This window comes from Stigmatopora nigra, chromosome 15 (genome assembly GCF_051989575.1).
Source record: "Stigmatopora nigra isolate UIUO_SnigA chromosome 15, RoL_Snig_1.1, whole genome shotgun sequence".
Classification (NCBI taxonomy): Eukaryota; Metazoa; Chordata; class Actinopteri; order Syngnathiformes; family Syngnathidae; genus Stigmatopora; species Stigmatopora nigra.
The window spans coordinates 24,470-51,879 of record NC_135522.1 but is presented as its reverse complement, the minus strand read 5'-3'; the positions used below and the strand labels follow the sequence as shown (position 1 = coordinate 51,879).

Sequence of the window (27,410 nt, the reverse complement as noted above, 5' to 3'; positions counted from 1 at the left end):
CCCCTCCTCTCCGGTTTGCCCGGCACCTCCCACAACTACCACGGCTCAAACCGGAAATAGCAACAGCACAACAGGGCTTCTATTTTACGCAATAGAACATCTTTGGATTGAAAAATAATAATATCCAATGCAATAAATGGTGCTATCACTTCTGGTTTCTGGGTAGGCAATCAGCGTCCATATTCATCATACGCGTGGATTTGATTGTTTTTTTTCTTCCTCACGCTTTCACGTATTTGATTCACCCGTTATGTTTTTTTTTCTTTCCCAGTGGACGTGCTTGCCGATTTATTGAAACAATTGAGGGATGCTCCGTACCCCGATCCTCAAAGTCTCCTCGGAACATTCGTCAACACTTGGGCACCTCCTCCACCACGCCCACCGTGACCTAACTTGCCGTATTCAAGAAGAAAACAAGACAAATTCAAATGAACACACAATGGAAAACAGTAGAGCATGTGGCAGCACCGCTTTTTTTTCGTATGCATGCAACGCACACAACTTTCCCATTTTCTAATGAGATCTTTTCGATTGTGCTTTCCCCAAAGCGACGCTGCTGGCGGAAAAGGAAGCGAGCAGTGGCAGACGATTGGCCGTCGCGACGATCCGCCCATCGATGGGCAGCGCGTCGATTTCCGGTATGGTCCGTCGTGCGTGGAAGTTGCCAGTCACAGGAGCCACAATGGCGTTTGTAGTCTCCCGCTACTAGGGCTGCGGATGTGATTAAATCCATCGGCATCGCCCTGAATACAGGCCTGGTTGATTTTTCCAGAGCCATTGATAGTAAACTGGAACATCTACCGCACACGAAAAAACTATCATTTCGTATCCATATTGAATTTAGAAAGGGATAAAGGCCTACATTAAAGGGGACATGTAAACAGCACCTACCGGGTCAAGTTTTGATTTTGTCGGAGAGACGAGCGCCGCTCAAATTGATGGCATTTGCTCGCCGGTGAAAGCTAAAAGCGTAAAGCCTGTGGAATAATATAACCTCTTTCACCAACTGCACACTTGGCACCGGACAAGGACCACTTTGACAGAGGGGACTTTGGCTTTTTCCACGGCTCAAGTCGCTAGCTAGCCCGAGCTAGCGTGAGCGAGCGAGCTAGCGGCGCTCGCTAAGTTTGAGGCGGCGGCGGCGGCACACGACCATGCTCCGACGTTTGGTAGGCCAAACTCTTTTACGGACTTGATTCGAGAGGACACCGCCTGCCTTTCCCCGACCTCCGTGGTTGCCGACGACCGCCAGGGAAATGGCTCGGCGCTGAGAAGGGCGGACGGGACGATCGCGGCCTAGCGCGCTGCCCTTTGCTTGTTGGCTTGGCGTGTGGCGTTTTGCTTAGGAACACTTGGGAGTATTTGTGCTCGCGACGTCGGTTAATGACTTGCTCGGACCGCCGAGGCCCAGCCGCAGGACCAGTGGTACCGACGCCCCGGCGGGCGTTAAGGTAAGGGATGCCTGGGTCGGACCGGGACCGAGACCGACACCATGGGACCAAGAGGAAGCCGGAGTCGAGCATCGGCGGCGCCTCCGCGGTTCACGCCGCTCACGCCGCTCACGCCGCCCTCCACACGGCCGCGGGGGACATGACCTGCAAAGAGGGCAAGTCGCACTTTAAGGCGCTGATGGCTTCCTCCAAGCGCAAACGACACAAATCGGCTAAAATTCGGGATTTGCCGGCGGCGCCGACCGCCATTCCCGAATACATGTCTCTGGGCCGCGTGGCGGCGCCCCCTAGCGTGTACCTGACGAAGCCTCTAGTGGAGTACGACGACATCAGCTCGGACTCGGACACCTTCTCGGACCCACCGGCCCCTCGTCCGCCGGACAGACTGGTAGTGATGGAGCGACTTCGAGAACCCTCGCCCGACTACGCCGAGGACGAAGCTGAAGCCGAAGCCGCCGCCGCTGCTGCCGCCGCCGCCGTCCCCCGCGGGAGCAAGAGCAAGAGCCACAGGCACTCGCGCAAAAAGTCCAGGGACCCCAACAAAGTCCGAGAGCCCGGTACCAGCCAGCGCGGCTACAAGAAGAGGAGCGGCAAAGACCGCGTCAAAAGTGCTTCCGGCCCGGGCAAGGAGAGGTCTTCCTCCTCCAAGTGCCGCCTTCAGCTGGAGGCGGATTTCAAGCGAGGCGAGCCCGCCGCCTCTCAGATGGCCCCCGTGCCCGGCCTGGCCGCCGTGCCCGCATCGTCGCACCGCGGCAAAGAGGGCGGCCGCTCGGGAAAGTCCCGCAAGGACAAGCAGCAGCGGCGAGAGGCCCGACTAGAAGCCGCCCAAGGCCAGCCGCCGCCGCGCCTCCGGGCGGAGCGCGCCCACCGCAAGTCCTCCAAGGGCACCCGGTCCGGCCCCAAAGGCAAGTCCAGCCGAGGCAGCCCCCGGCGGAAGAGCGCCGTCCCCTCGCCCGCACCCAGGCGGGCGGACAGCCCGCCGGGCGCCCCCGTCCCGGACGAGGCCTACTCCAGGCGCAGGGCCTTCCAGCAGTGCCCGAGTCCCTACGGCGAGGCCGGCCGGCGCGCCCCCCAGAGGTCAGACAGCCCCTACGGCGAGGCGGGCCGGCGCGGCGCCCAGAGGTCGGACAGTCCCTACTGCGAAGCCGGCCGGCGCGGCGCCCAGAGGTCGGACAGCCCCTACGGCGCCAGGCGGAGGTCGTCCAGCTTCGAGCGCGAGGGCAGCCCCTACTTCAGGAGGCGCTCCGTCAGCCCCTACGTGGCCCGACGCTCCTCCAGCGCCAGTCCCAGCCCCGTGTCCAGGTGAGGGCGCTACCTTCCTTTTATTGATTCTTGACGTTGTTTTTTGCCCGCCGGATGCGCTCGCTGCCTTTTGATTCTGCCCGTCGTTCCTCAACGTGACCAGTCGGCCCGACTGGCCGACCCGGCCGGGGAGGGCTCCCACGCGAGCGGTGTCTTCCAAAAAGAAAAAAAGCCACTTTTGGACAGCACCCATCCTGCGTCCGGGAGGAACGGAGGCTTCTCGGTTCCTCCCGGACGCAGGATGAGTGCCGTCTGTGGTCCGTCTGTGGTCCGTCTGTGGTCCCTTTGTCCAATCGTAGCTGGCGTGAAGCAAGTGAAGCCATTCAAACGGCCTTTGAAAAGCGCCGTGGGAATCCAACGGTCACTTGCGTATCAGAGTTGCCACCTCCCCCGACCGACATCAGGCTTAGGCGGGACGTGGGTCACGGGCGGATTGGGGAAGATTCCAACGATCCCAAGGTAGAGCAGCGGTGCTTGAAATGTGCGCTTTTCAAGGGTTTTTCTTAAACGTCTACATTGTTTCAAATGTGGTTTTGGTCTGGTTTAAATGGCTTTAGCAAAGCGCCGTTTGCTTTTTTTTTTTTCTGCGGACAAGCAAGAGACGCCGACGTTCCTCGAGGCTCTCGGTGCGTGGTCACCCACGCGAGCCAAGTCGTACTTGAAGGCGTTAGACAATTGCCAGCCCGTTAATTGCACCAAAATGTGTATCGTGTGGTCATTTCTCCCAACGTTCCTTCCTTTCAGGCGCTCCGGCCGCTCTCGAAGCCGATCCCCGCCGCTCTACTCCTCGTCTTCCTCTCGTCGCTCGTCCTCCCGTTCCCGCGGCAAGCGTCACAAGCCGGCGGCCGGGACGTCGGGCGGCGCCGCCGCCTCCTCCTACGGCGGGCACCCCCCCAGCCGCTCGCCTCCCGCCGTCCACTTGCCGCTCAACTCCAGCCTGGGCGCCGAGCTCAGCCGGAGGAAAAGAGAGCGACAGGCGGTGGCGGCGGCCGAGGCGGTGGCGGCGGCCGAGGCGGCCGAGAAGGCGGCGGCGGCTGAGAAGGCGGCGGCCGAGAAGGCGGCGGCGGCAGCCGAGGCGGCGATACTACAGGTGGAAGCGGCCGAGGTGGAAGCGGAGCAGGCAGAGGCGTCCCACGCCTCTCCCGCCACGCACAAGACGACGATGGCGAAGCCCTCCCCGTCCGCCTCTACCTGGCGGGCCAGAGGCCAGGAAGCCGAGGCGGAGAGGGACCCCAGACAAACGGAAGCTCAACCTTCGGCACGCTCGCCGGCGGAAGGGCTGGCCCGGGAAGAAGCGGCCACGGCGGACGCCCCCTCGCCCTCCGCCGCCCTCTCTCCGGCTCCGCCCCCGGAACCCCCGGACGCCGGCGCCCCTTCGACCACGCCAACCCAGCGGGGTGGCGGCGCCGTGCCCTCGTCGGCGCCCGCGTCGCCCGCGGCGGCGCGCAGTCCGGCCCGGCAGACGGCGCTCCCCAAGACGTCCACTCTGCCGCCCTTGCCTTTGCCCCCCGCGCTGCTGGGAAATTGTCAGGGCAGGTGAGTGAGGCGCCATTGTCGGACGATAAATAGGCCAAAAATTTGAAGCGGACCGACGCGGTCGGTACGTTTGACGGGGCACGCCTCGGTGTCCTAACTGTGTGTTTCCGGACACAGCCCAAAGAAGTGGGCCTTCCAAACTCAACGGGGCTCCAGGAGGGACAAGGAAGCCCGCAGTCGGCCGTCCATCATCGACCTCCCGCTGCCACCCACTCTGCCCGGGGGGGACACGTCGCCCCTCCAGTTGAGCGGCCACCAGGGACTGTCGCTCCCGCAGCCCGCCCTCAAAAGGAGACCAAAGTCAGTTCCTCTCTCCTGGCCCGTATTACGTGGCACGCGGGTGACGTTGCTCACGTTAGTCAATGACCTTTGTGGCCAGGATCTGTTGCCCTCGATACGGCGAGCGCAAACACACCAAGAGCGACTGGGGCAAGAGATGCGTGGATAAGTTTGACATCATCGGGATCATCGGCGAGGGCACCTACGGCCAAGTCTACAAAGCCAAGGACAAAGACACGGGTAAGACGGGCGCCGAGTTCGGGGACGGGCGGGCGGGCCCGTGGACGGGCGCTGGCCCGGGGCCCCGTCGTCACGCCACTGGGTCGGTGGTTCGGTCGGCAGGCGAGTTGGTGGCCCTGAAGAAAGTGCGCCTGGACAACGAGAAGGAGGGCTTTCCCATCACGGCCATCCGGGAGATCAAAATCCTGCGCCAGCTCAAGCACGGCAGCGTGGTCAACATGAAGGAGATTGTCACCGACAAGCAGGACGCGCTGGATTTTAAAAAGGACAAAGGTGAGCGTCTCCCTGGCGCGACGTCGCTTCCAAAGGGCCGCTCCTCCTCTCTTTCACCCCTTTTTTCATGGTTCTTCTTCTTTCTCAGGAGCCTTCTACCTGGTCTTCGAGTACATGGACCACGACCTGATGGGCCTGCTGGAGTCGGGCCTGGTCCAGTTCTCTCACGAGCACATCCGCAGCTTCATGCGCCAGCTGATGGAGGGCCTGGACTACTGCCACAAGAACAACTTTCTGCACCGTGACATCAAGTGCTCCAACATACTGCTGAACAACAGGTTGGACGGCCGCCCGCGGCGGCGCTGAGGGGCCCTGTGTGACCACGTCCCTCTCTCTCTCTCTCTCTCTCGCCCAATCTCCACAGGGGTCGGATTAAACTGGCCGACTTTGGCCTGGCTCGTCTTTACAACTCGGAAGAGAGGTGAAAGCGCCTTCCTTCCTTCCCCCCCTTTTGGGCTCCGGCTCTTCTGACCACGCCCTCCTCCCCTTCTTTTCAGTCGACCCTACACCAATAAAGTCATCACGCTGTGGTATCGCCCCCCCGAGCTGCTGCTGGGCGAGGAGAGGTACTCGCCGGCCATCGACGTCTGGAGCTGCGGGTGAGTGAGTCGCTGGCGCGCCCCAAAAAATGTCTGTCCACTGGAGGCCGACGTTGTGGCCGTACGAGTGTCGTACGCCCCCCCCCGCCCGCCTTCAAGCGCACGTGTCGCTGGCTTAGGTGCATTCTGGGAGAACTGTTCACCAAGAAGCCCATTTTCCAAGCCAACCAGGAGCTCCTGCAGCTGGAACTCATCAGGTAGCGTCGTCGGGGTGAGCCTTTGGTCAGCGGGCGCCTAATCTGAGCCGTCGGTCGGCCCGCCCCCTTCGCCCTTGCAGTCGCCTGTGCGGCTCCCCTTGTCCGGCCGTCTGGCCCGACGTGATCAAGCTGCCCCTCTTCAACACCATGAAACCCAAGAAGCAATACCGGCGGCGACTACGGGAGGAGTTTGCCTTGTACGTGGCCGGGCGCCGTCCTCTGTCCTCCTTCCTCTGTCCTCCTTCCTCTCTCCCTCCTCTGTCCTCTCTCCTCCCTCCTCTGTCCTCCCTCCTCTGTCCTCCCTCCTCTGTCCTCCCTCCTCTGTCCTCCGTCCTCTGTCCTCCGTCCTCTCTCCTCCGTCCGGCTTCTGACGTCGATCGTCGCCACGCTTTGATTCCAGCTTGCCGACCCACGCCCTGGACCTGCTGGACCGGATGCTGACGCTGGACCCTTCGCGGCGCTGCACCTCGGAGGGGGCGCTCCGCAGCGACTTCCTGCGCGACGTGGACCCCGACAACATGCCGCCGCCAGAGTCAGTAGACGCTCGCCCCGCTATCCTCGCAATGGTTGGTGACGGTTCCCGCCACTGACCCGCCCCGGTGGCTGCTTTGTAGTTTGCCTCATCATCAAGACTGCCACGAGCTGTGGAGCAAGAAACGGCGGCGGGCGCGTCAGAGCGGGCTGCCCGAGGAGGCCCCCCCCAAAGCGCCCCGCAAGGAACTGTCCGCCGCCTCCTCCGGCGGGGAAAACAGCCGTCCGGCCGGCAGCCCGGCCGGCGCGCCTCCCGCGCCGGCGCTCCCCCCCTCGGGAAGGCCGCCGGTCCCGGAAGACGACTTGTCGGGTAAATATGAAAGCGTGCCGCTACGGCTCCCAAATGTGTCCGGCCGGGTTAGCCCGGGCTCGAGGTTACCGGTCCCAACGATGACAGAGCTACGGGTAATCGATGGTGGCATTCTTCCGTCCGCAGCGTTGGGGGCCGCCGCCGAGCAACTCAACCAGACGGAGATGGCCCTGCTGCTCAACCTCCTGCAAGGCCAGACGGAGCTATCCCTCCCGCAGGTGTCCCGGCTCCTGGGCCTGTCGGACGCCGAGACGGAGACGGAAACGGAGGGCGAGGCCGAAGCGGGCGGCCCCGGCGAGGCCTCCCGGGAAGCCCAGTCGCCATCGCCGCAGCAGCAGCAGCTGCCGGAAGACCAGGCCGGCCTGCTGGCGCTCATCCTGGGCCACATCGTGAAGCCCTCGGGGGCACAGCCGCCGCCGACGACGGGCCAGGAGCCGGCCGAGCAGAGCGCCAACGGCGTCCGCTCAGACGAGCCCCTAACGGCCGCCCCCTCTGTGACCGAGCGCAAGGGCAAGTCTGGCTTTAGTCTGTAGGAGGTGTCACGGTGGGCGCCAAGAAAAGAAAAGAAAAACCCCATTCCCATCTATACAGTAATCTCCCACTTGCGGTGGGCGGGCACAAGGGACCCATCACATGATGCCCTCCCCAATCTTGGATCTAAACCCCCAAATCACTTTGAGGCCACAGCCGGCCCAAAATGCCACGTCGGTGCTCTTTTGAAACCCCAGGAGAAAATGCCCGACGACGGACGGACTCGCTTGTTTCCTTTGTGTCCCCACAATCGCCCATCTGGAGGGTAGTACAGAGTAGTGTTGGGCCAGCACGACAACGGTCTGCTTCCCACGAGACCGCCAGGGGGCGCAGTTTAGTTCTATGTTGGGCCGGCGGTCGAGACTCCTCGCCATCGGTCGATTGAGCCACCTATACGGCCTCTATCGGTTTGGCCCCGGGTAAAGAGCCCAAATTGTCCGGGCAAATGTCTGTCTGGTTGCGCGTAGTATCAAAAGATGGCTTCCTCCAAATGAGACGCTTTATTGCCCTATGTATCTTGGCGAAGCACACCAAGGCGGGGATTACTGTATATCCAGGTGACATTGGCGGGAGGGAGAATGGTTCAAATGATCGCGGTGAGATCGGGCAAATGATTTATTCCCATTTCAGTTCCGTAAAGTTCTTAGAAAAGGTGTCTTGGAGTTACCAGGGCGACTGTGTGTGTGTGTGTTGCACATGGATGGTTGGTTGGATGGATGGATGAGGGGGCTGGCTGGTGTACACAATAAAAGCACCACCAGGTTGAATGTCATTTGTTTGAGGCGAGGTTTTGTTTTTCCGTTTGCCCTGTTCATCAGACAGTCACTGGTTTCCTCTCCCATCCCACCACCCCACTTCCACCCATTTTCCTTCCCCACACTCTTTGGTTGTCTACCTTGTGCCCCTCAGCAGCAGGAACCATCCGACTGTCATGTTTGCCTTTTTACACGCACGTACGCACGCACGCACGCTCCTAAGTTATCAAGTGGAAATAAATGTCTTCAATCTTTAGACCTTCCCCTGCATGTCCATTTTGTTTAAACGCACGCACGCCATTTTGCTGTTTAATGTCACCTGGCTAAATAACCTTGAGCAAGCGATTTGGGAGTAGTCAAGCTAATGTTGTGTAATGCATGCGCTGTCTCCCTCTTGCGGTCAAGGTAGGAATAATGAAGCCTAAACCCTACTCAAAAGGCCTTCCCTGCCTGTATGTCTAACGCGCCATATCCTCTCCAGGCGTGGCCAAAAGGATGGCGTTGGGGGGCGGCGGCGGCGGAGGCGTGGGCGGCGAGAGCGGCTTGCCGCGACCCCCATCCCCCTCGGGGGCACCCCGCCCGAGCCATGAGGACATCGGCAGCGCCTCGGCCGTGGCGGCCGCCTTCCTCCGGCTCATCTCGGACGCCTCTTCGGGAGGAGAGGAGCCCGAGTCGTCGCCCGGTCCCGGGGACCCCCCCGGGCTTCCGCCGCCGGCCCACTACCCCAAGGACCGGGACCTGCGCTTCTCCCACTGAGCTGGCCCTTGCATCCGGACGGGGAGACGTCTCGGGCCGGCCGGGCCCGGAACATTGGCCGAGGTGGCCTCGAGGCGCCGTGGCTTTTTCACCCGCTTGCCCCCCCCCTTTCCTCGAGATTCCGCTCATCGAAAATGCCCCCCAGAAAGAAAGAAAAAAACAAAAGAGAAAATGACGGGTATCGTGCCCGCCCGGCCGGCCTTATACTTGCGCCCCAGAATCACTGGATTGGGTTGTTTAGTGACTCAAGCATCTCTTCCCAAAAGCTGCTTTTTGCCTTGGTGTGCGTGTCTGACGGATGGCTTTATTACCAACCCAACATCCCCCACCCCCTCTCCTTTTGGAGTTCATCACGGTGAGAAAATGTCAGTGGAGTCACGAGCAAGCGAGCGATCGGGCCTCTTACTTCACATTTCTCACGTGTGTGTGTCTAAGAGGAAAAGCAACTATTTTGTAAACTAAGTTTTGACTGCTGAGTTTATTAAAGGGTATGATGCGACCACTTGGTGTTTGTACTCTTGCTTGTTTCCGGGGAATCGACCAATGGACGATGGCCACAAAAAAACGCATTGACACCTGACCCTGAAGAGCTGCTACGCTACGACCGCTACGTCACAGATCATGTAATACACTTCTTCTCTGGAGGTGGGGACGACTTTGGGAAAAGCCCCCGATTTGAGCTAGTGCAGAGTACACTGAGCTAGAAATGATCGAATATCCTCCTCATTGACCAGAGTCGGGGGTGTCTGTGCTGGAATCCAGATCATGTCATACCCTTCTGTTTCAGTGGGTGGCAGCAGAGGGCCACACGTGCCTCTACAGACAATAGAGTTAGTACTACCCCACACGTGAAAGTTTGGGATCTCATCAAGACGAGCAAGTGACAGTGACGGAGAAGTTTTTGGAGAAGGGAAAATGCCAATGGACAAACAGGGTCCCGGACTCAATTTGGAAAAGAAAAAGAAAAGAAAAAAGACAAGACGGGGAGCTCCAGGCACTACAGCCGCCAAAACGATCTTTCATTTGGATTTCCTTTCACCGGGGAGGCCACGGCACCGACGCCGTGTGTGGTGGTGAGAAGCTATCCAACAGGAAAGCCAACGGCCATCTCCAAACCAAACCTCGGATTAGTTTGCATTCTTACGTACACGCATCTTGCTCTCTTTATGTATTTATTTTTGGAAAATCCACAAAGTTAAACGAGAGAGAGAGAGAGAGAGAGAGAGAGAGAGAGAGAGAGAGAGAGAGAGAGAGAGAGAGAGAGAGAGAGAGAGAGAGAGAAATATTATATATATATATTCTTTGAAATCCCCCCACGGTAGCACAAACATTAACATGGCCATCTTGGAAAGCCATCGTAAATGAGATGTTCGGCCCAAAGAGACAGCAGAAGCTTCACATTTGCCCATCTCCCTTTGGAAGGATTTTGCTGATCTGTTGCCGAGGAGTCGCCCATTCTGCCCAACGGGGCTATTTGGACATTGCTCCCGTATCCATGTGAGCTGAGCTTCTCAAGCTTGACCGCAATAAAAACACAAAAGACGCCGAGAGGACTGAGAGCGGTAGAGGAAGAGCTTCGCCAGTGTCTCTCTACCATTCCTGCCGGCGTATCCATTTCGTGCTCATCGAAAGAGGCCCGCCATTCAAAACTGAGTGAGTACAAATACATTGATTGTTGGCAAGTACTTTATCATGAACTGTATGTATTGTATGCACTGTGTCGGAGCGTCATTTTGGTTGCCGGTGTGCCGCACAATTTTGGAATTGTGAAAAAAATGCTTCAATCGCTGAAAGGGCAGGAAAAGCCCATTGGTCGAGAGCAGGGCTGTGCAAACGATTCCACCGGGGGGCCACGGTGGGCCGCGGTGGGTGTTGATTCCAATCCATAAAGAGGACACCTCTTCACCAATTTGTTGTTCTACAAGTGCAGTCAACGGCTTGTTTTGTTTGTTGCCCATTGAGATATTTTCACACGAGTTGGTGTCTGGAGTAAATTGGAGCCCAAGTCTGTTTTTCTAATCAGCACAAGCAGCGCCTTGAAAAACGAGGCCGCCAGCTGCCGCCCGCTTTTGATTCAGCCCGAGACGGGCGCGGGGACCGCCTCTAATACGGCAGCCACCTGTCCACGGCACTTTAAACTCGCTTCACTTTTGCCCGGCTCCGCCAAATATTGTCGACGGCCGGACAAGCGACTTCTCACCCTCAAACGTCACGGCCCCTTTTTTGTCCGCTTTGTTCAGGGAGAGTGGCTCGGCCGGCTTAACCCGGCCCTTTTTTGGAGGGGGCAAACACTGCAAATCGGCGCCCCCGAAGACGGCGTCAAAAGGCGCGCGCGCAGCTGTCGTTTGTTTTTTCCGCCCGCCCCGGAGACTTGCGCCGCGTAAATATTTCATGGCCGCTAGTCATTTTGCTTTCACGTTAACCGGCATCTCCCGGCGGCAAAAAGGCCCGGCTCGCTCGTCCGAGGACGCCCCGGGAGAGGGTCCGAGGCGTCCGGGATGGGGTTTTGGGAGGACCGGGAGGAGGAGGAGGAGGAGAAAGAAAGAAAGGGAGCCCTCGTCCTCGTCTCGCCAAGGCCAGCTTTCAGCTCTGCTGTGCCCAAACGCGGAGAGGACTTGAACAGATGTTGAGGAATTGAAAATGCAAAAGGGAAGTGGGGCTCTCCCGCCTCCCCCAACTCCCCCAGCCCGGCCCGGCCCCGTAAGAGCCCCGCCCCGCCCCCGATAGCTCTCTCGCCGATGGCACACGCCGACGCGCGATAGACCCTGTGCCGCAAGGGCCGCCGTGGCCTGTTCCTTTTGCAATTCCATTTCTGATGAAAACAGTATCCTGCCTTCTTTATTTCAGTGGCAACAGTACTCGCCAAGGCGAGCTTTCAGCTCTGCTGTGCCCAAACACTTCACAGTGACCGACCGGGAGGGCGGACGTAAAAAAGGCCCATTCTCAGGAAGAACCCAAAATGGTTCTTCATCTAAAGTCTGGCAGTGAAAGACATGTTTGGCCGCAAAAATCTTTTGGGAAGAGCGCTCCAAAAATGCCGCCCTTTGCCTTTTTTTCTACGGTGCTCTTTCTGGCCTGCCTTTTAATTGCTCTTCTCTCTTCTCCCTTTTTAAACGAGGCTTTTGTCAGATATCAAGCTATTTGGCTCGTGGCCGTCAAATTACCTCGCGCAGGGAGGAGGAAAAATGCCAAGATAGCAGGAGGAGACGGAGGAGAAGGAGGTCCCCCCCCCCGGCACCAAATCCTTCTATTTAACGATCGGATCCCACGTGATGACGGAAGGAAGGAAAAGGCTGGAAATCAATCGACTTGGGAAGCCTTTTATTTCTCTTTCTCCAGACGAAAGCCTCGACCCGAACACAAAGTGCTGCGTGTCTTTGTACAAATGATGTGGTGCTAACGAAAAATACACCGGCAACAATTCCATCAATTAATATCAAGAAAGGTGGAGAATAAATAGAGTGTGAGAGAGGAGGAAACGTTTGCCAAAGTATATGCGTCCCGCCCGCTGCCCAACCAACCGACCATCCCATTGGACAAGGAGGGCTTGGGCCATTTTCCATCCGCCTCCACCGAGTAGAGGAGAAGGGCCGCAAAGTCCCCCTCCCGCCACCTCCCGAAAGCTCCCCGGTCGGCGTTCGGCCCGGACCTCACGCGCCGACGGCCAAATCCGGGAGACGACGCGCCATCCACGCCAAATGCCAAGAAGAAAAATCCCAGCTCGGCCACAAGTTCGGCCTTTTCAATTGTGGAAGAAGGTGTGGATTCCCTCTTCAATGGACGCGCGCTGCCGCCAGTGCACCAACGGAGAGCCCGACGTCGGGTGCTGGCCGCACGAGCCGTAAGCGCCCAGGGCGCCGTTGACAGGGCCGCCAGGGCCGCCAGGGCCGCCAGGGCCGCCAGGGCCGACAGGGCCGACAGGGCCGACAGGGCCGACAGGGCCGACAGGGCCGACAGGGCCGACAGGGCCGACAGGGCCGACAGGGCCGACAGGGCCGACAGGGCCGACAGGGCCGACAGGGCCGACAGGGCCGACAGGGCCGACAGGGCCGACAGGGCCGACAGGGCCGCCAGGGCCCCCAGGGCCCGCGTAGCCGAAGGCCCGATGGCTTTCTGCCGCCGCCGCCGCGCCTTGCACGCGCTTCAGGGCAAAGTTACCGTTGACACGAAGCTGGGGGCTGAGGGCACACTCGTACTCGTCATACTCGGGCCTGCCGTGGTCGGCCGTCGGGGGAAAGGCCGTCTCGTAGGCCACCGAGCAGTAGCTGCGTGAGTCGGCCCTCCCCTGGCGACAGTGCGCCTGGTTGTGGGACTGGGGGTGGGGATAGGAGTGCGGCGGCCCGTAGTGCGGCGGCTGCGGAGGCGGCGGCAACGGCTCGGCGGAAAAGTGTCGTGCGTCGAGCTGCAGGCAGCCGGCCACTAAGTTAGTGGTGGGCTGCGAGAGGCCCCTGCACAGGCCGTGCACGTAGACCAGAAGGTCCGGACGCTTCCCCGAGCGCAGGCTCTCCGACAGCGCCCAGATGTAGTTGTTGGCCAGCCGCAGCGTCTCGATCTTGGACAGCTTCTGCGTCTTGGAGTAGCAGGGCACCACCTTGCGCAGGTTGTCCAGCGCCGAGTTGAGGTCGTGCATGCGCGTCCTCTCCCTGCTGTTGGCCTTCATGCGACGCAACTTGGAGCGTTGCGCGCGCCCCGCCCTCATCTTGCGCCTCTTGGGGCCGCCCTCCTCGGGAGGGTCCTCCTCCTCCTCCTCCTCCTCGCCGTCCTCGCTGTCCTCCTCCACCTCGTTCCCGGGGTGCTCGGACTGCGTCGTCGAGGCCTCCGCGTCGCTGCCGTCCTCCTCTTTACCCTTAACGTCGTCGTCGTCGTCTTCTCGGTCTCCGTCCGCCCAGTATTTCCCCAGCGAGGGCTCGTCGAACAGCCTCGTCAACATTTTGCCTCTGCGCCGAAAAAAAAGGGGAGAAGAGGCAGAAAAAAAAAATCATTGCAAAAATTCCAAACAAAAGGAAGCTATCCAATTGGACAAGGTGTGTCTATTCTAAAAGTCCCGGCACGAGCGAGAGCAAAGGGACAGTCAAAGGTCCCGTGGGGGCCATGAGAAAGAAAGGATGGGAGGCCGCTTGGAGGCGCTTCCATATTCTGGCTACATTCCAACACTATTCATCCACAACACAGGACAACAGAAGGTTTTCCCCCACTTTAGCGTCCGCAGTACATTTTCCATACTGGAAAATAATACCCAAATCAATTGAAATGGAAAAAAAGAAAAGAAACACCGTGATAATTTTTGATCCCAAATTTCAATCGTCCCACAACATAATTGATCAATATTGAAAATGTTCATTTTTCATACGTTTTTGTCACCCAAATGTAATACGAGCAGAAAGGGTGAATTTTTAACCCCTTTTTTTCAATTCCTGTCATTTCCAACAGATTTGAGAGATCTTTTTCTTTCTTTGGACGTCAAATCACCCCATCAAAGAGAAAAGCCCAAAGTCATTTGACCGTCTATGGTAAGTTTTTTTTTTTTTTTAATTGATTCAATTTTGGCTCACCGCAAGCAAATGTAAAATGACCAGGCACCGAAGGTCATTGGTAGTTGTGCGTGCGCGTCAGGGGCAAAATTTCCTATCAAAACCTGGTGGCGCTCTAACACACACACACACACACTGAGACACGTACGTGCGCACCTCTTTTCTTGGTTGCGGTAATTGGAAGGAAAAACAATGAAGAGGCCAAGCATGCAAAAAGGCCAAATTGATTTCAGGCGTGCGATTGACAAAGTGGTCGCGCCTTTCCAGATGGCTTTTAGGGCTCGTTAAATATAAAACACCGGCCTCGGGCTGCCACTCAACGGACGACGACAAAGCGCCCCCCCCCCCCATTTATTGCGGGCCGTCCGACACAAGTACATATTGTGGTCCGCGTTGGGAGGAAGTGGGGGGGGGGGTGAACAATATCTATGTTGCCCCTTTTCACACCGCCACTTGACCCTTGCAAATCAAAGGTCAATATTCAAGCCAGGTTCCACGTCCACCTGCCGAGAAAAGGATCCCATTTGGCCGAGCGGGGACGTACGGTGGCGAGAAAGGCATTCGATTCAATGGATTTTGTGCCAGAAATCCCACTTACGTGCGTGCACCAGTGCGGCGGGTCACGTCACCAGGCGCCAAGCGTATCGGCTAGCCGGCAAACACGTCTCGGGACGCTCGGTCACCTTCTCCGCCTCCTTCCGACGGGCCCCAGAGCAGTGGCCTCGGACGCCATCCGTCCCGCCGCCGTCTCCGTCTCTCGTCCGGCAACTCACCTCTGCCCGAGCTCTTCTCCAGGGATGGGAATGGTTTCCAGAAACTCGAGGAGGTACGAGGAGGTGGGCTTTCTCTCTCTCTCTCTCTCTCTCTCTCTCTCTCTCTCTCTATCTTCCAGTCAGACCAGCATCTTTAGAGACCCAAACGGCATCCGTGTCTGCGGAGAACGGCGCATGGGCTCTTCCCTTAGCCAGGTGCCCGCCCTCTTCCATGGAAGAAGAAGCATAAGAGGCTGTGTGTGAGCAGGAGGAGAGTGCAAACTAGAGAGAGAGAGAGTGAGAGAGAGGTTACGTAGCAGGCTGCCGTGCCAGCGCCCATATGGCAAGCCGTCACCGGCAAGAGCCATCACATGAGGGGCCCGCTGATTGACATGCGCCCGCATTCGCAGAGATCTGGCCTCCCCAGAGGGCTGAAGTGAGTGAGCGAGAGAGAGAGAGAGAGAGAGAGAGAGAGAGAGAGAGAGAGAGAGAGAGAGAGAAAGAGAGAGAAAGAGAGAAAGAGAGAGAAAGAGAGAGAAAGAGAGAGGAGGAAGCGGCAGAGGGTGCTACGCCATCTGTCGCCCACCACACTCGTGAGCACAAAGGCAGAAATAAGGGAGGAAAAAAGAGATGGAAAAATATTTTGACCCCAACCTGCTTGTGGACAGAAATATGTCAGCCTTATTATCATTCCGATGAATGCCTTTACCCGGCCGGCTAACTGCCCAAAGCAGATCGGCCGCTATGAAATCATTTGAAGGCGGGCAATTCGTCCATTTAGCTGGACGGCTTGTACTACAAGGACGTCCATTTTTTTTTTGGGGCCCAATTTATCACCAGCACATTGCAAAGGCTAAAGGCCTGGGCTCTATTCATCCCCCACGCCATCCCCCACGCCATCCAGCCCCCTGCCCTTTGGCATCTTAACTCTGAAATCTGCTTCCTTCACGAGGTGTGTCAGCCTCCTCCCCCCAAGAAAGGAAGTCAAAGTCTAATTCACCTAATCCACACTCTACTTTGCAAGGAGTTGTACCTACCTTGTTCGCCGCCAGGTGGCAACGTTACATTGTGTTCCCCCTCCCCCTGGTCTTGGAAATTGGGTTACTGGAGAGAACGGCGCAGAACCGTAGCATATTAAATTGGTCGCTAGAAGGCGACGGTAGGCCAAGAAGCCTTGTGCTCTTACCGATGCGGCGCCTCATTCTTGTGGCCAGAGCCCCCCCAAGATGCCGTCTTCCGGCGGCTTTACGTTGCCAAAGAGAAGGACTGAATGTGCCGCGCACGAGGGAGGGAGAGAGTGGAGAGATTGGCATCGCGCACCACGCGACCTTGCGCCCCCCCCACCCCCCCCCCCCCCCCGCCGAATTGTGCCAGGGAAAAAAAAAGTCGACCCTGGGACTGATATCGAGGCGTGACCTCGACGTGATATCCTATCGCCGGGCCCCAAGTGCTAGAGCCAAGCCGCAAAAAGCAGATGGCCCAAAGCGTCTCCCCGGAGCCAACTTATCAGGATTTGAACCTGCCATTCGTCGGAATTAGGAATGGTGGTCGGGGGGGAGGGCCCTCAGATTTACTGCCAGCCTTCAAATCGGACGTCCCGCCGCCGGCCAGCGGGTGTAATTCTCGCGTAACCTATCTCCCATTTCCTCAAGGTCCCGCCAGAGTCTCGGCCGGGGCCCAACCCTCACCTTATCGCTAAACCGCCGTTCATTTGGGAATTGTTTACAGGGTTGAGGAATTGAAAGGAGGACATTTTCCCAGGCGGAGGCAATCCTCCACAAGACATAGGTCTTTTCCCCTCCCCGAGCGGTCACGGTCTACGAGAGCGCGACAAACGGAGACATCTCGGCTTGGGCGACGCCGGCAGCCGCTCGCCACTCTCCATGGTCTCCCTAGAAATCCCCACCGGCTGTTTCCTAGCCCGACCTCGTCTGTTGAAGTTGTGATTTTGCGGGAAAAGAAGAAGAGCGTGTCCACGTCCCCGGACTTGTTGCCAGACCTGGCCTCGGCCCTGACCCTGTGGTCCCGCCCCCCTGATTTTGCTTGCAATCTCTCATTGACAAAGAGAGGCCAAAAGAGGCTCAACTGATGTGACGAGATTATCCCGCCCCCTCTAACCCATTTCTCTCTCTCTCTCTCTCTCTCTCTGATGACAAATCCACCTCAGCCTAGATAGGAAAGGAAAAAGCCTGGCCTCTCTGTATTTTTCTCTATCTCTCACTCTTTCTCTCTCGCCTCACCCGCCTCACCCGCCTCCCCCTTAGGCCCGGCGTCTCCTTCCCCGTCGGTTGTCGGCCGAGTATCGGTCGACGGAGTCGGCGCCGAGTAAAGGAGCGGAGGAGCGAGCGGGACCTGAGGATTAGCCAAGCCTCCCCCTAACCCTAACCCTTTCTTTCTTCCTTCCTTCCTCTCTCTCTCTCTCTCTCCCCACTCGCCGGCGCCTCCTCTTTTTCCTCTGACGCCGTGAGGCGTTTGCGGCCCTCCGTCGTCCGGCGCCATGGAGCCCTCGGCGTCCGCCGAGGCGGATCCCAAAGAGCGGAGGAAGATCCAATTTGCCGTCCCGGCCTCGGCGGCCCCCAACCTGGACCCCCGGCAAGTGGAGATGGTGAGTTGGCGACTTTGCGCTCTGCTTTGGACGATGGCCACATTTCCTTCCTTCCTCGCTCTGCGCATTTTGCACAAGCCGCCCGCGGTCAAATTCTCGGAGAAGCCAAAGAGCCAAACGGGGCGTATGGGGGGGGGGTCTAGCATCAAGCCATTCACCCATTTACATTCCTTTCTTCCATGGCCAAGATTTTTGACGGACAGGGCCATAAAGCATTCCTATTTTCTGTTTTCAAATGTTATTCCTTGGGAAGCGTACTCGGAAGGAGACGATCGGCCCGAGTGACAAAAGGCAGGCGAGAAAAAGGAAACGGAAAGGACGCTTGGGCCGCCTCTACTTTTTCTGGGCCAAACGTCAAGCGGTGACCTTTGCGGCCCGCCGTGTTTGCGGGTAAACACCAGAGCTCGGCCGCACCGTCAACACGAGTCGGCGGGTGGCGCGAGGCGGCCCCGGATTGGCCGCCCGCCTTCCGCTCGCCAACTAAAAGGAGCCGCTTGCGGTTGAGCGTGTGGAAGGTGTCAACAGGTTCAAAACATCAATATTGAACCTGTTCCCTTCACGCTGATGACAGTATACACAAGCTCGTGGAGTGTATGTGTGTGTGTGTGTGTGTGGCGGGGGGGGGGGGGGGGGGGTCTCTCGTGTGCGTGTACGTGTATCCGATGGACAAGAGCCGGACCGGATGTCTCGCTTACGCACTTACACCAAGGGAGTTTGAATTCAATGGCCTGCGCTCTAGCGTCACTGTATGCTAAAAGTCAAACGGCTTGCCTTTGCGTTACCGTGTGCTAAATGTTATACGGCCAGCGTTGGCCTTACCGTTGGCTAAATGTCAAGCAGTCGGGGCTAGCGTCAGCATGTGCTCAATGTCGCCAGGCGCCCCCTCCCTCCGAGACCTCCCGCGATCTAGTTTACGCCGTCCCGGCTTTTTATAGGCGGCCTCGCTCGGGGAGCGGGCCCACCTCGCGCCTCGGCACGTTCAATTCCCCAGCGGAGCGTCGTCGGCTAGAGCCAGGGCGGGGCCGGTCCGGTGATAGATAATGCCTCGTAATCTGCCGTAAATGAGAAAGTCACGGACGGGGCCGTTATGACGCAAGCGGGGCGAGCTGCCCGCCCGAGGATCACAACGATTTCCCGTCTTTGCCTACGTCACTCGTCGTCGCATTGAAACCGTTTGTACGCGACCTCGCCACGGAAAAACGCGTCCAATCCGTCGGCTCGTCAGAGTTACGGGGGGCCTTTTCTCACCAAAGAAGGAGAAGAAAGAGAATTTGACTAGGCATTGGCCATGGAATGGTCCAGAAATGAACGGGCCGGGCGCCAAGTTCAGCTGGATGTCCAGCTTCGGGGAAAAGGCTCTGTGGCAACACGGTCATCGGGGACAACAGAGGGAGGTGCGCTGGCGGCACCACCTTCCCAAAAGGACGGTGTCCGAGGGCGCCGGGCGCTCCGGCTCCCGGCCCGGAAAGAGGGGGCGGATGGAGCCTTGCCATGCCACGCGCCAGCAGCTGACGCTCCTTCCGTTTGCACTTTGCAGATTCGCCGCAGGAGACCCACCCCCGCCACGCTCTTCAGAGTATCTGAGCACGCTTCGCCCGAGGACGAGCAGCCCGGCCATCAGGTAAAGACCGATGGTGGTGGCAGATGACTGCCTGCTGGGTTTAGCCCAATCAAAGTGGGAAATCCATGCAATTGTACGTCAATGGACGCCATTGATTGATCCAAACGCCAACTACCAACTGTCTCTCCGGGCTAAACTCCCATGTCTCTCTTTGTGGCGCAGTGGATGGTGGGAGACAACGGTGTCCTCAGGCCAAAACGAGGCATTCCTCACCTGTACCAGCCTCCGTCACTTAAAGGTTAGAAGTGTGCTTTGTGTGTGCTTTGTGTGTGTGGGCGCGCGGGCGCCTATGTGCGTGCCTCAACCTCGTGTCCTTTCACCTGTTGTTCCTGACCGACACGCCTCCCCACGAGGTCTTCAGCGGCCTGGCCCGGCCCGGCCCGGCCCGGCTACATTTGGGATTTTCATTTTGCCAAAAGTGGCTCGCTGCCACTTTGCATCTCTCTGTGAGCTCAAAGGCCCGAGGTCAGCTTTTTCACTCCATCATTTGAGTTGAGGAATGGAAAGGCCGGCAAATCGGGTGTCGGTTACAACTGCAACACTGCGAGTTTATCCCGTAGCCTGCCTTTGGCCTATCTATTGAATGGCGGAGGACCATTGTTTTCGGAGCAAACGTGACAGCGGAGGCTTTCTGTTGCTGCAGCCAGCGGGAAAGAGAGGGAGATTAAAGCACAGCTGTGAGTGTGGATCACCCAGGATTACTGTCACTTGTGTGTACAGCTGTGCGTTACACACACACACACACACACTGCAAGTGCAGGCCTTAACACTTGTGCGCTCTTTATGTTGGAGCGCGTTCCCATCTTCTACGACCGGCACGTGTCTCGCGCCCGAGTCACCTCCCTTGAGAGTGCGTGGCCCGGCTTGCGTAATAGGGCTCCTACCAGAATAGGCCACCCCATGCAGGGGGGGGGGGGGGGGGGGGGGGTTACAAAGAGAAGTAGAAGTTTTGATGCCAGAGACAGATGGAAAAGAAATACATCTGAAGAGCGAGTAGCAAAAGTATTTCATGACAAAACGCTGTGACATTTGTAATGGGAAAACTGAAGCCTGCTCTAAACAAAAGCCAGTGCCCCCACCCTCACTTATCCTTGTGTGCCCTCATCTCCCTTTGTGTGTGTGTGTGTTTGTGTGTGTACCCGTGTGTGTAGCCGTGCAGAAGATGGCCGAAGCGCACATGCAGAACCTGGGCGTTTGCCCTCCTCTGGAAGATCCTCGCGAGGGCGAGGAGGACCACCTCTGGGAAAGAGCTGCCGGTGAGGCGGGGGGAGGCTGGGGGAGGCTGGGGGGCGTGGAAGGAATGAGGGTAGCAGGGAGTTGGAGGGAGGGAGGGAGGGAGGGAGGGATGGTCGCCTTACCTCGTTCACCTTTCTACACCGCCGCCTAGTTTGCCCTGTGCATCTCAATGACTCATGCTTTTTAATCAAGGGGGGTTGTCGGCACAATCATGGGCCAGGCATTAGTAATTGCCTTTGGGGTACCCCTAAGAGCGATAGCGGGTTGCCCAGCTTTAGTATGCTTCATTTACTGGCGGCTGGAGTACCCCATTTTCTTTCTTTTTAATTTTTTTTAATAATATCCCGCGCAGTCTCTGAGACTGGTCCCCTTGCTGAGAAATGAACCCTTTTCCTCTCAGACCACCAGGAGTCGGCGAGCGGCGAGCGGACGGAAGCGACCCCCGGAGCCCAAGAGAGCCGCGGCGAGCGGCCGGACCGGGAAGTTGCGCGAGAGGGCCGAGCGACAGAGGAGAGCCGGTCGCTAGGGAGTAAATGAGTAGTAAATTCCTCCATCATCATGACTTCGTTTATTGCAAATTGACTTCTTTGTGATTTTTTTTTCTGCTATTAAACGCTGAAACTTGTAAGCGGAAGCCACTCCCCTGTCTTCCGCCAACTACTTGGACTCGGCACTGAAACAAAAGGTAGTTATAATAAGGGTGACCCTACTTTGCCATGTTTCAATGATCGCGGCCATGTCTGGTCAACATTAACCGTGATATTGGAGGGATTACTTTAAAGCCTAGCCAAACATTTCATTCCATCCATCTTTTTTCAATGTATCTAGTTGTCGAGGTTTTCTTTTACAGCTTTTTAAGGGTGATGCTATCGCCGGCATTGTCTACCCAACTTCCTTCTACGATGAGCTTTTCCGCACAACCCGACAGGTTTGAAAATCAACAAAACAGCACACACGGAAGTCGCCACCGTGATCATTTGGCCCGATTTTTACAGACCGGTTATATAAAGGCTAGAATCTGGTCCGCCAGTTTTCTTAAATCAACCTCGAAGAACCGCCCACTTCCACACCGATGGAAATTGTAGCATTAATTTGAATTGATGTAATGTCGTAGCATCAAGACCCGCCCACTTCCACACCGATGGAAATTGTAGCAATAATTTGAATTGATGTAACGTTGTAGCGTAGATGGATCCATGGGGTAACAGGGGGAGACAGGCCGACAGGGGGCGCTCGCGGCACTGACAAAAAAAAAGGCTGAGGAATCCGAATTTGAACGAGTACTCATTTGCGTTCATCATGGAAGAGGACATTGAGAGTGGGTCACAGAGGAGGCGCGTCCCAAAGAACAGGGGACCTTGTCGTACAAATTGAAACCGGTGGCTAAAGTAACTTGACACTTGACTCGGAGGACGGAAGACAGCCTATTGGGCCCCAAAATGAATGTTAAATATTCCCCTTTGGCAAAACAGCCGGATAGTGGTGGCGGTCACATCATCTTTGTATTTTCACTTTCATCACAAGCGTGAAATAAAGGGCCCGTTTTGTTCTCGTCCCCTTGAGTCATCATCAACACAGAATTCCCATCGACGAGTTTCCTATCATTTCATCCTGTGTATATATACATATATAATTAATGCATTTGTAAACAATCAATATGAAATCTGTGAGCCGTTTGTGTTCCAAATAACCACCACTAAAAGGCATCTTGACAAAACGGCCTAATGACTTCTTGTTTCGTTTTCTTGGGTTCTTTGGGGCGTGTCGGGGTCACGTGATTAACCGTCAGCCGACCAAAATGAGGGGAAGTGTAGTACTTCCATAACACTTTTGCTCTTCGTGAGCTCGCACGAGCTGCTCGGACAACTTGTCACCATGAAGCTGTAAACCAGTAAGTTACACCGTCAAATGCTGTACTTTTCAATGAAGACGCACGCGGGGGGTTTGAATAAGGCTTCGCGCGCTGTACGTTCCACACAAAGGTAGCTAGCTAGTTAGCTTACTAGCCAAGGTAAGGAAAGTGAAGGAAGCTAAATGGAGCGGCTGCTAGCCGCTATCGACACGCTTCTAAAGCACATAGTCGTGACTCATTAAGAAATGCTTGAGCAGTAACGGGCTCTATCTTTCTCTCGCTTGTATCTGGACAGCTTGAGGAATGACGGGCTCTCTCTTCCCCCCTTTCTCTCTCTCTCTCGCTCTTGTATTTGGACAGTCGAGAGTGCGTTCGTTTTGCGAGGAAAAAGCGACCCGTGACGAGGGGGGATTTCCAACGTCAACTTGAGAGCGACGACGAATGGCACAAACATGTTTGTTTCCTCAAAGGGACACATGAAACTCCGAATCAAATGGGTTCCCTTTGGACTCTCGTACTAGTAAACAAATGCTCCGGAAATCCGGGCGAGTACGCGTTTGATTTGAAAAGTTTGCACCAAATGGCTTTAGGAATGCTCCGAGTACAAATTCTATCCTACTATCGACTTTCCCGACCATTTTAATTTGGTGCCAGGAAAAGTGGTCAAGCCCGGTGGCAGCGAAGCCCAAAAGCACGGCGGCCCGTGCCAAGAAGTTCTTGAGTGCTGCCACGGCAGAGAGGTGACGCGGGCTTCTTGGCATATTGAGCGCCGAGAGCCACCTTGAAACGACTTTTGGCCTAGGCTGGACGCATATTCTTTTGCGGGCATTATTTTAGTCGTGGGGGGCAAGAAAAAGCAGTAGGCCCGCCGGCCAGCCTTATAAAAGCGCCGGGGCCGCCTCCGAGAGTCCATTGAAGGAAAGCTTCCTAAGCTCACATCGGCGTCGTCCCGCTCGGACGCTGACGAGGGCCACCGACGGCCATAGACGGCCGTCCCGCTCGGCCGTCCCGCTCGGACGCCCTCTTCCAGCCGGACGGCGGGCGCTCAAAGAGTTAAGGACAGCGGAGTGGATGTTGCCAATGGAACTTGCTCATTTCAGGTGAAGCGGGGAGACATGTCGGGCGCAGAGTACGGGGAGCTCGGGGCCAGCCTGCCCGCCATGGCCTCGCTCAACGCCTCATACTCTACCGGGCTGTCGCTGCCGTCCCCGTACCTGCTGCTGCCGCCGCCCTCGGCGGCCCGCCACAAACGCATCTCGGACGTGCGGCGCACCTTCTGCCTTTTCGTCACCTTTGACCTGCTCTTCATCTCGCTGCTGTGGATCATTGAGCTTAACGTGAGAGTAAAAGAGATTTTCTTTCTTTCTTCTTGTCTCCCCCCTCCTCCTCCTCCTCCTCCTCCTCCTCCTCCTCCTCGCCGCAGGGTTACCCTTTTTATCTCTCTCTGTGCAGATCTCCAGCTCCATCAGGGACAGCTTGGAAAAGGAGGTCATCCACTACAACTTTAAGTCTTCCTTCTTTGACATCTTTGTAAGTAAGCACGGGAAAGGGCCAGTCGCTCTCTCTCCAACCCCCGTTGGCTCTTTTGTTCATGTGAAAACGTCCGCCTCAGCTCCTGGCGCTCTTCCGCTTCCTGTGCCTTCAGGCGGGTTACGCCGCCTTCCGACTCAGGCACTGGTGGGTGGTCGCGGTGAGTGCTTTGGGAAGGGACGCTCTCGCCGGCCGCGTGGTCCGCCCGGGCGCCTCTCGAAGCCCACCCACCCACTTTTTTTTGCAGGTCACCACCCTCGTGACCAGCGTCTTCCTGGTGGTCAAGGTCATCATTTCCAACGTGAGCACCCAGCGTTACTCCTTTTTCTTCCGAGCGGAGTGCTAGGCAGACTCGTGGCTTTGGACGGCGCCCGCCCGTCTTTTCACTCGTGCAAAGGGGGGCCAAAATCCCCCGTGCTAGCCCTGCCGAAGGTCCTAGCGGATGCGAGCCATAATTCAAAGCGCCTAGCGGAAAAGTCAAGTGATTAGAAGCAAACGAACATTTATAGCAGGAAGTCTAGGAAGAAAATGCACAACTCTGCTTGAAACGTTTGCTTTCAGTCACTTTTCTGAAAGAGGAAGTCTGTCTGGCTTGGTTTTGCTAGCCATCACTCCAAATGTAGTGGCCTCACGACAACTGTTTTTTTATATGTGAGGCCATTTTCAATGGAGTCGAAAAGTAGCCCTTTTGCCCACGGTCCGCGGGGTTGAAACCCCCCCCCCCCCCCAAACAAGGTTCAGCACGCGCGTCAATGACTAACCCTAGCCTACACGTAGCCGTAACGTTTGGCACGGCCGCCATGGACACCTCGACTTGTGTCTGTCCAGCTTCTGTCGCAGAACGCCTTTGGGTACGTGTTGCCCATCACCTCCTTTGTGGTGGCCTGGCTGGAGACTTGGTTCCTGGACTTTAAGGTGCTCACGCAGGAGGCGGACGACGAGCGAGGTGGGAGCCGGCGGCCGTCCTTTCCCAAAGGGGTGGCGGGCTAAGCCAAAGCAAACGTCCGGACCTCTGGGCCGTGTCCTCAGCTTACCTGGCGGCGGTGAACGTGGCCTGCGAGCGCGTCTCCTCCACGTATCCTCGCGCCGTGTCTGACGGACAGTTCTACTCGCCGCCCGAATCGGTCGCAGGTGAGGCCGGACCGAGCGCCCTCTCTCCCTCCCATCCGGGGCCCGCCACTCCGCTGGTGTGCTCCACACAGGGTCCGAAGAAGATCCGGACGAGGAGGGCCTGGGCCGGCGCGCCGTCACCGCTCGGGTAAAGAGAGAGACAATCTTCCGTACGTGGCCGCGGTCTTTTCTCTTGACTCTGTGCGCCTGCCCCGTCTGGCCGGCCGGCCGCAGGAGAAGGAGCTGGTGCGGCAGGGGCGTGAGGCCATGACCGTGGTGGAGCAGATTCTTGACCAGGAAGAGAATTGGAAGTTTGAAAAGAATAACGTGAGTCGTCGCCCCCCGCTCGAAAATTCCTCTTCCCGTTACGCGTCCTTTCCCTTCTACTAACTTTTCCCCATGCTTCTACTTTTGCATCAGGACGCGGGCGACGCCGTCTTTACCCTGGAGATTCCATTCCACGGCAAGGCCTTCATCCTCAAGGTGAGGGGAAAGCACCCGCGCCCCCTGGCCGCCGTCGTCGCCCTTTTCCGTCCAAATAACATCTGGGCCCACGAACGTACGTGATGCGTCTTTGTCTCGTGCTTTCCGAGGCATGGCTGCAGTGTCCGGCGGAGCTGGTGTACCAGGAGGTCATCCTGCAGCCCGAGAAGATGGTGCGCTGGAACAGAACCGTGTCGGCCTGCCAGGTGAGCCTTGACCCACCGACTTCCCGTCTGCCCAGACTCGGGTGTTAGTCTGTGCTTGTTAATTTCAAATAGTGGAGTATTCCCCCACGTAACCCCCCTCCTCCCCGACCCTCCAGGTCTTGCAGCGAGTGGACGACAACACGCTGGTGACGTACGACGTCTCGGCCGGGGCGGCCGGTGGAGTTGTGTCCCCGCGGTAACTGGCCTTGGCCTTAGCCTTAGACTTCCCCTTGGTCTCGGCCTTAGCCCTTGGCCTTAGACTTGGCCGCTCCTCCTCCGGCACCCCATTTAGCGTGGGCCTTTGTTTGGCACAGGGACTTTGTAAACGTCCGGAGGGTGGAGCGCCAAGGAGACCGCTACCTGTCGGCCGGCGTGGCCGCCCTTCACGACGCCAAGGTGCCCGGCGGACGTTACGTCAGGTGGGGAGAAGGCCGAGGGATCCACGCGTCTCTTCTGGCGTGGTAGTCCCTCCCTCCAAATCCTTTGGTGCTCGACTGACTACTCTCTCTTCCGACTTGTTCCACAACAGGGGAGAGAACGGCCCGGGGGGTTTTGTGGTCCTCAAGTCCAGCAGCAACCCGTCCGTCTGCACCTTCATCTGGATCCTCAACACGGACTTGAAGGTGAGGAGGGTCAACTCGGGGCGGCTTCTAAGGCGGGGCCGGCCGGCCAAACTATCCCCGAAGGGCACGGCGTGGCTCCCAATCGCTCACTGCCGTGTTCTTTTTTTTTTTTTCTTCTCAGGGTCGACTACCGCGCTATCTCATCCAACAGAGTCTGGCCGCCACCATGTTCGAGTTCATGTCCCACCTGCGTTCGCGCATGGCCGAGCTGCGGCCCGTGGCGCGCGGCCCCCGCCAACAGCACGCCTCCTAGGAGGCCCCGGGGGGGTTCCGCCCCTTCCCGAGCCTTGCCTTCCCCTCTCTCCCCGCCGTCTGCCTCGACCGGCTCGCTCGCGAGAGGGAGCAAGATGGCAAGATGACGGATGGAGCCGCTTGCCTTGACTTACATTGGACCCGTGGGATGTTCACGGAAACGGAGGAATTGATCCCAACTGGAACTTGTTACGGCCATCGGCGGGATACAAAGCGGTCGGCCCAACCGAGCCGCAATATGACGGTAACGCCAGCTGTCCACCCAAAGACGGCAAACTTGTTCTTTTGCCGGCGTCCCACGTGAGTGTAAAAGAAAAAAAGGAACGATGCAGTCATCTTTTGGGTGCCCTCGACCCAATCTGCGCAAAGCATTGTGTCCTTGTGAAAGCGCATGCGCTGTGTCAAAGACAGAAAAGATCCACCCGAGTGTCAAAATCATCAAGAGGATTAAAAAATGCCGCCGTCTGTCCTTGTTGCCACGCACTCTGGACGTTGCCATGGACGCAACGACAAGTTGTCCTCATTTAGTGGGCAACCTGTACGCAGGCACAAGGCAAATGTGCACGTAATGGCCACTTGTACACTTCCACACACCACTTGGACTTGCACACATTTGTACAGATAAGCGCACGTGTATTTATCGAATGAATCTTTCAACGACATTTCATAATCGACTTTGCTTTTAAGAACAGATCCTCCATGACTGATTTAAATGGACACACACACTTTGCTTAGAAACACACACTTCTAGGCGTACGTGTGAGTGGTTTAAGCGCCGTTTGCCTTGGTTTCTCATGATTTGATCAACATTTTATTAAATATCCCTTCCATTCGTCCGTGCATTTTGTG

The 27,410-nt window shown here is 57.4% G+C and overlaps 4 protein-coding genes and 1 long non-coding RNA gene across 6 annotated transcripts; 3 read left to right on the top strand and 2 right to left on the bottom strand.

Annotated features, from left to right (window-relative positions):
• The first annotated feature begins 3 nt into the window (after positions 1-3).
• On the top strand, positions 4-9,262 carry cdk12 (cyclin dependent kinase 12). The gene is made up of 15 exons (XM_077733690.1): positions 4-162; positions 272-2,753; positions 3,498-4,289; positions 4,407-4,589; positions 4,669-4,808; positions 4,911-5,081; positions 5,170-5,359; positions 5,446-5,502; positions 5,579-5,680; positions 5,800-5,877; positions 5,958-6,074; positions 6,278-6,409; positions 6,492-6,718; positions 6,845-7,228; positions 8,486-9,262. Exons 2-15 carry the CDS (start codon positions 1,459-1,461, stop codon positions 8,758-8,760), a joined length of 4,143 nt encoding a protein of 1,380 aa, XP_077589816.1. The 5' UTR covers positions 4-162; positions 272-1,458; the 3' UTR covers positions 8,761-9,262.
• Positions 9,263-12,064: 2,802 nt separating this feature from the next.
• LOC144208700 (uncharacterized) lies at positions 12,065-15,150 on the bottom strand. Its single transcript, XM_077734687.1, has 2 exons — positions 14,890-15,150; positions 12,065-13,697 (listed from the first exon to the last, which is right to left on the bottom strand). Exon 2 carries the CDS (start codon positions 13,688-13,690, stop codon positions 12,503-12,505), a length of 1,188 nt encoding a protein of 395 aa, XP_077590813.1. The 5' UTR covers positions 13,691-13,697; positions 14,890-15,150; the 3' UTR covers positions 12,065-12,502.
• Positions 15,151-15,174: 24 nt separating this feature from the next.
• On the bottom strand, positions 15,175-16,378 carry LOC144208704 (uncharacterized). The gene is made up of 3 exons (XR_013328908.1): positions 16,230-16,378; positions 16,081-16,147; positions 15,175-15,325 (listed from the first exon to the last, which is right to left on the bottom strand). It is a non-coding gene; the product is annotated as an uncharacterized LOC144208704 (long non-coding RNA).
• Positions 16,379-17,181: 803 nt separating this feature from the next.
• On the top strand, positions 17,182-22,062 carry ppp1r1b (protein phosphatase 1, regulatory (inhibitor) subunit 1B). 2 transcript variants are annotated; one of them, XM_077734689.1, is made up of 5 exons: positions 17,187-17,648; positions 19,186-19,269; positions 19,432-19,507; positions 20,421-20,525; positions 20,906-22,062. In XM_077734689.1, the coding sequence occupies exons 1-5, from the start codon at positions 17,541-17,543 to the stop codon at positions 21,040-21,042; spliced, it is 510 nt and encodes a 169-aa protein (XP_077590815.1). In that variant the 5' UTR covers positions 17,187-17,540; the 3' UTR covers positions 21,043-22,062. The 2 variants fall into 2 exon arrangements, with proteins under 2 accessions (XP_077590817.1, XP_077590815.1); XM_077734691.1 differs by lacking the exon at positions 20,421-20,525 and having other exon boundaries at positions 17,182-17,648.
• A 172-nt stretch (positions 22,063-22,234) lies between these two features.
• stard3 (StAR related lipid transfer domain containing 3) lies at positions 22,235-27,403 on the top strand. Its single transcript, XM_077734686.1, has 15 exons — positions 22,235-22,396; positions 23,458-23,694; positions 23,810-23,887; positions 23,970-24,047; positions 24,135-24,188; positions 24,716-24,833; positions 24,917-25,018; positions 25,090-25,145; positions 25,232-25,324; positions 25,418-25,480; positions 25,591-25,686; positions 25,803-25,882; positions 26,001-26,105; positions 26,216-26,309; positions 26,431-27,403. The coding sequence occupies exons 2-15, from the start codon at positions 23,473-23,475 to the stop codon at positions 26,560-26,562; spliced, it is 1,371 nt and encodes a 456-aa protein (XP_077590812.1). The 5' UTR covers positions 22,235-22,396; positions 23,458-23,472; the 3' UTR covers positions 26,563-27,403.
• The last annotated feature ends 7 nt before the right edge of the window (positions 27,404-27,410 follow it).